Below are 6,032 nucleotides of genomic sequence, written 5' to 3' on the forward strand. Positions count from 1 at the left end.
AATATGGGTATAAGGCAGAGGTTTGTGGGGCAGCATCAAAGAATGGGCTTAAAGTGTAAAATAACCATGCCACTTGCCCTGTGTTGCTGTCTCTGTAGCAAACCAGTCGGCTATTCTGGGAAACACGGGGAAATACAGTTAACATCCATTTTCAGTTCATTGGTCTTCTATCCTTCATTGAGCACCTGCAAATGGAAAGCAGGTGTCTAGCAGAAGTATAGTCCCCTTCCACAGCTTAAACAGTTTGCAATGTTTAAAAGTATCATTGAACAATATGATTCAGGTACATGAAAAAGTGAGATGGCAAATTTCTAGAACACAAGTAAAAACATGAAAACGTTTATTTTCCGGGCAGTTTCCTAGTATGTGCTATTTTATAGCCTTCTTCCTTTCTTAGTAAAAACAACCTGTAATTTTTTACAATAACAATCATAATATGTTGTAAGTGATGTTCATGCTCCCTGCTCGGTCCTTACTGACAGAAATAAAAGAAAAAGCATCGGCTCAAATTCTGCTTTGCCATCCCACAAAACCCAGCGTGATTAGGTATTTCTGGTTGTGGGTAGGTACAGTCTAGCATTACATTGCATTGTGATGGCCTTTTCAGTTTAATAGAGAATAACTTTCACTTCCATTTCCATATTCAACGATAAAAGTCTGAGGGGAAAAAATCAGAAGTGGGGACATTCTGGGAATGGGAGAGACCCATGATGAGTGTCAGGTGGTGGAGGTAAGAGGGAGGAGGCAGGGAGTGAGCAGGGAGTTGGCAGAAGGAAAGGGCAGTGGGCAGAGCTTGTTTGCAAGGGCTAAGGAGAACCATTGCCTCTCTAAGTCAAGGGGAAAAGCTTACCTATAAAAGGGACTGAAATAAAAAAGCAGTGAGGAACCCACGCAGAGAAGTGCCTTCAAGGGAAGCTATTGAGAATGAAGTTGCAAGTAGCCACGGGGGGAAAAATGAACTGAATGCTCTCCTGGGGCGGGGAGGAGGAGGAGTTGGGAGCAGCTGAAGAAGGGGGCACATGGGCAGAGCCACCAGAGACAAGCAAAGCAGCTGTGAGACTGATGGGGCACAGTGAGAGGTGCCCTACCTGAACAAGCTGAGCTGGTGCCTACTCGTGGCATGCCACAGCTCAGGGCAGCGCCACACTGTGCAGCTCTCCCTGCTTTCATATAGTACGTGCTGCCATTACGCACCGAGCAGAACAACTCAATCTGTCTTGAGCATCCCTGCGTCACATCTGTACAGCTGTCGGTAACGGTAACCTATCTTCCTGGACAGGAAGATCTTGCTCCTGTAAGGGACCAATGACACAGTCATGCTATAGGAGATGCAATGAAAGTATCAAATAAAACCCTGCAGTGGAACACGGAGGATTTAAAGCAAGAACGCAGGTATTAGCCTGATGATACCCAGAGGTAAGCTACTGCTGTAACCTTGTCGGACTGCTCCCTAGGGAGGGACCTTTGTCTGTCAAGTCATCTGTAATGTTGAGATTTTATTGTCTAAATGTAAGTACTGACACCAGGATTTAGATGACGGTTCATCTGAAATGGAGGGAGCCATCCATTGCCTGGAGAGAAAAGGTGAAAGGCTGTTTTAGTCCCCTTCATGGAAAGCTACAGCATGCTAACTGAAACTGTTTCCACAGAGCCATGGGAACAAGTTACTGAACGTTTTTGCTGCTAATTGTGTGGTTAATATGTGGTCGAAAGGGGTCTGCAGTAGATCTACTCAAAAGTAGAGTTCGGAAAAAAGAAGAAGAGCAAAAAGGCGTGTACAGTCAAGTATTAGGACAGCAGGAGCCCAACCACATTTGCTCTGAAAGGGAAGCTCAGGAAGATGACCTTAAGCAAATATTGGGGTCCTCACATAAATGCTTCCAAGACCCAGTATAGCAATGCAGCTTAGTCTCCATACGTCTGAGTCATTCTTTAGTAGAGTTAAACTGGTATCAATTAGGCAGTAAAAAGGAGAACCTGACTGCTAAGCTGTGCTTCAACCTGTCTCTGTAAGTCACTTGCCAGGTGATTTCAGTGGTATGGTTGGTGCTGCAAAACCCACTGCTGGAGAAACGGGCTACTGTGGTCGCTCAGCTTTATTCCTCTCCAAATTGCCAAATGCAAAATTAGACAGAGCAAATTGGCCTTGACCAAAACATGCTGCTCGGCTCTTACTTAACTTCACGCTAAAACTGCTGGACTTCAGCAATCGTCTGCTCGACTATGAACTTCCAGCAGCTAATTCAACTAAGGAGGAGTGATGTTTCTGGCAGTTGCCCTCCTGCTGCACCCTGCCTCTGCGTGGTTCTGCATGCCCCTGTAAGCTAGTCCCTCTCCACTGGAGCCGGGGAGCCCAGGAGCAGGTAAGTGGCAATTACAGATGGCGAGGAGGGGGTGGGATTTCAACCGCTGATGAAGCAGGGTAAAACAAGATGGCAGGGAAGGGTCTTGGAGAGCGATGAAGGCAAAGGCAGCACACAAAAGGGGAGGGAGCTGGACTGGGGCTTTTCTTGGGGACACAAGGTGGGAGGCTGGGGTCTCTCTGAGGAAGAAGGGTGCTATAAACATCTGTATGTCATACCCAGGGAAACAAGACAGACAGCAAAGGAGGTGAGGGAACAGGAGACGAGCGCTGAGCTGGGCACCAGCAGGAAATGTGCTAGAGAGCAGGGACAAGAATAAGGACAGTGAAGTGGCTGGTGGCTGCTATTTCCCTTTGAGGCTTTCTCTCCACATAAGGCATATGTATCAGGGTGAGCATTTAGGAGAGGCAAGGCTTATTTCATCCTTAATTAGGCTTACTCATACTACACAAGTTTCTGGGCTTATCAAGGAGCTGAGAGACACAGTACCATTCAGTGTATTCAATCCATCAGGACTGCCATTTTTACATAGCAGTTTGTACAGGTCAGAGCCCTTCTTATGCCACCCAATGTCCTGAAAATTCGTCATTAAATTGAATTAAGTGACAGCTCTTTCTACGGTTCCTCTGATAAAGTGGTTTAAATCAGGTAAAAAAGGAGAGGCCCTTGAAGAAACAGGAGTCACCCATGATAGATGAAAGAGGAACAAATCACAGGTCCCAGTGTTATCCGTCTCAGAATTCCGACGGAAATGCTGGCGCTTATAACAAAATCATGCTGTTAATAAAATTGGTTATGAGACTAGAGTGCTATATATCTATGAGTCAACAGCTGAAAACAAAGGGACCATGTTAGAGAATATCATTAAAATGAAATTACAGTTCTGCCCATGTCAAGGCATCTCCATGAGGACTGCCCGGATGCTGAAACCGGTTCCTCCTAAGAATTATTACTTTTACTTGGAAAGAAGCGCAAGATGGTATTTGTAAAATACGCCTTGAGGAAGAATTCTGCAGTCCTGTGGTTGAGTAGCCGTGTTCCTCTACAGCAGCAATGCCGGATTTAAACAGAAGAGGGCATTCATTACCAAGCATCTGAATTTGCTGAGGGCTCTCCTTTTCTAGAGGGAAGGCATTTGAAAACGGTAAATTTTTTTTTTAATGATTAATAAAGGTTCATCATCCAAAAATAAATCTTCTCTAGACATCATGTACCAAGAGGAGTATAAATAATTACAAATTAAAACCTGTCCAGTAAACGAATGTTTGAGGTGCCCTTAAGCAGCACTATCCCAAATGCTGACAAAAACCCTGAAAAATCAGGAGGGTTTGAACAGCATGCTAATCTTTTCGATAGCCTGACTTCTAAAACTCTTGTGAGCTGTTAAAGAAACCGCAGCGGGGAGAGCTGATCGGAAGCTGAACCAAGACTGATGAAACCTGGATGCTGTTCCCGACTGCCATTTGTGAGCTTGGGCAAGATACTTGGTGTGTCTGTGCCCCAGTTTCTGCTCTTAAAAGTGGAGCTAAATGTTACAAAATCCGTAAGCATGAAAATCACTACAGGGTTGCACTTTATACCACAGGACACTGATATTAGGTTAAGACCACCAAGATCAAAGCTAGCCAGTCAGTATGAGTAATGCTATTCACAGATATTTTTAAATTTTTTTCTTGCTCAGAGATGATTTAATTTTTTCAGTGTATACCAGGCTTTCTTGTGCTATTTAGCGGACAAACTGCTCGCAGTGCTTGGATGAAAAGACACCTTCTCTAGGAATTTGTAAAAGATCTCAGATGAAAGTATAAGTGCCCTGGTTAGCAGGAAGCGCCTGCTGCAACCACCCTGTGCAGTTTGGAAAGTTGTATTCCCATTCCCAGTTTTTACTTTCTCCCCAGCGATAGCTGTGTGCCATAAGTAGGCTTAGTCTGCTGTCCCTTGCATGAAGGGAGCTGACACGTTGACCTTGGTGACGGAGCTTTGGTATTCACCAAATTCATTTGGTATTGGTATATAAAAGGGTATAATTTATAACACATGGGGTATGCCCACAATGCCTTCTGCTGGTGGGATGTGTTAGGTATGTACAACTACAGAGACACTCCATCAACCTGAAGTGCAGGTGAAGATCATTTGCTTTGGTCTGCACATTTTCATGTGGACATAGCCAAAGTAACCCGACCACTATCTGAAACAGCTGAGAAGTCTTTTGGCATCAAGCTTCCCAATCTCTCTTTCTTTTTGAAGTTAGGCATACAAATTGTTCAAATTTCAAGGCACTTTGTAATCCCTAGATAAAGGGTAGTAGAAAGCAGGAACCCATTTATAAATCTTTCTGCACTTCCACCTTTCTAAAGCTGCTGTACAGTATGCTGGCGGATAGATGGCTCTGCATCACGTTTAGCTGTCTCATGAGTAAGTCACAGCCAGCTGCAGGATCACCATCTGCAACTTTCAGGGCGCAGTGAGATCCTAAAGGCTGCAACTTCTTCCCGCTATCCCTGCTAACATGACAGGACTAACCAGACAGGAGAAGAATAATGATGCTGTTGGTATGCACTATCCCAGAGAGTTGCAAATGAGCACTGTGCTTTAAAAAAATACGTTTTATTATTTAAATTGCTCTATAAGGAAAGCAACATGGCTCGCCTTTTCCTCGTAATGCAGGGCATACAGAACAGCTGAATATGCAACTGCTGTTTAATTCAAGACCCAGACAGTGTCATAAAACATATTTTGTTGCAGAGCAAAATTACTTCAATAGCAAATTGCATTTGTCTCACTCATGAAAATGCAACTTACAATATTATTATGGATGTTCCTTCTTTTTTTATTGTAGGTGTTAGTCTAGCTATATAATTAAGGGTCTGTCAGTATTTTCATTAAAATCTTTTCATTTTTCAGGATGTGTAAGTCAGCCTTAAAAATTAAAGCTTAACAGGCGAGTCTCCCCTTCACAAGCCAAATAGCACTGTAACTACATAGCTACCTAAAAATGGGAAAAGAAAGGAAAAAGAAAGGAAAAAGAGAAGATGATGTTTCTAGGTTCTCAGAATCATCAGGGTAACACCGATCCTTGTACGGACAGAAGGTGTATAAAGACCGAAGTATATATTCTCCTACATATATGAGATTAATGAACATTTTTCCAGATGAGTAACTGCTAAATTGGTAAATCTCTGTATTAATATATGAACAGATTGCTGCAAATGTAAGCAATAATTTGAGTAGTTGTACCAGATTGCTGCTACTTAACTGGTAGCTTCAGCTATCTCCCTGTTTATGAGGTAATAATGACTTCAGAGTTTACTAGAGCAAAATAATATCATTTTCTAGCCAGCCTTCCTAGGCATATTTTCGCACTAAGGGCAACTGTGGTTCTCCAGACAAAGCCTCCTTTCCCCCACGCTCACAAGCTGAAGTTTCAGGCTAGAGGTCAGGGTCCGAACCGGGCCCCTCGGCGGCCTTGCGCTTTGTGCAGCGGCTGGTCCCTCTTCTTGGTCTCGGGAGCTGAAAGAAGAAACCCGGGGTTAGCAACCAGCGCTCCGTTACGCCCCAGCGTGTGGCACTGCATGGGGTGTTTCAGGGATAGGGAGGAAAACAGGGAGGGCACCACAGGAAGGCAGAGTAGGGCCCGGGCGGGGCCGACGGCGGGCAGGCCACGTCGCC

General features: G+C 44.3%; 1 protein-coding gene across 1 annotated transcript in view; it reads left to right on the forward strand.

Annotated features, from left to right (window-relative positions):
- The first annotated feature begins 694 nt into the window (after window positions 1-694).
- The window catches only part of GTF2A1L (general transcription factor IIA subunit 1 like), a 19,347-nt gene continuing 14,009 nt past the window's right edge, over window positions 695-6,032 (forward strand). The window contains exon 1 of the mRNA XM_009272699.1: window positions 695-730. Coding sequence (XP_009270974.1) covers window positions 695-730 — 36 coding nt within the window. The remainder of the gene's footprint in view (window positions 731-6,032) is intronic.

The sequence above is a fragment of the Aptenodytes forsteri genome, unplaced genomic scaffold (assembly GCF_000699145.1).
Source record: "Aptenodytes forsteri isolate BGI_AS27 unplaced genomic scaffold, ASM69914v1 Scaffold190, whole genome shotgun sequence".
Lineage (NCBI taxonomy): Eukaryota > Metazoa > Chordata > Aves > Sphenisciformes > Spheniscidae > Aptenodytes > Aptenodytes forsteri.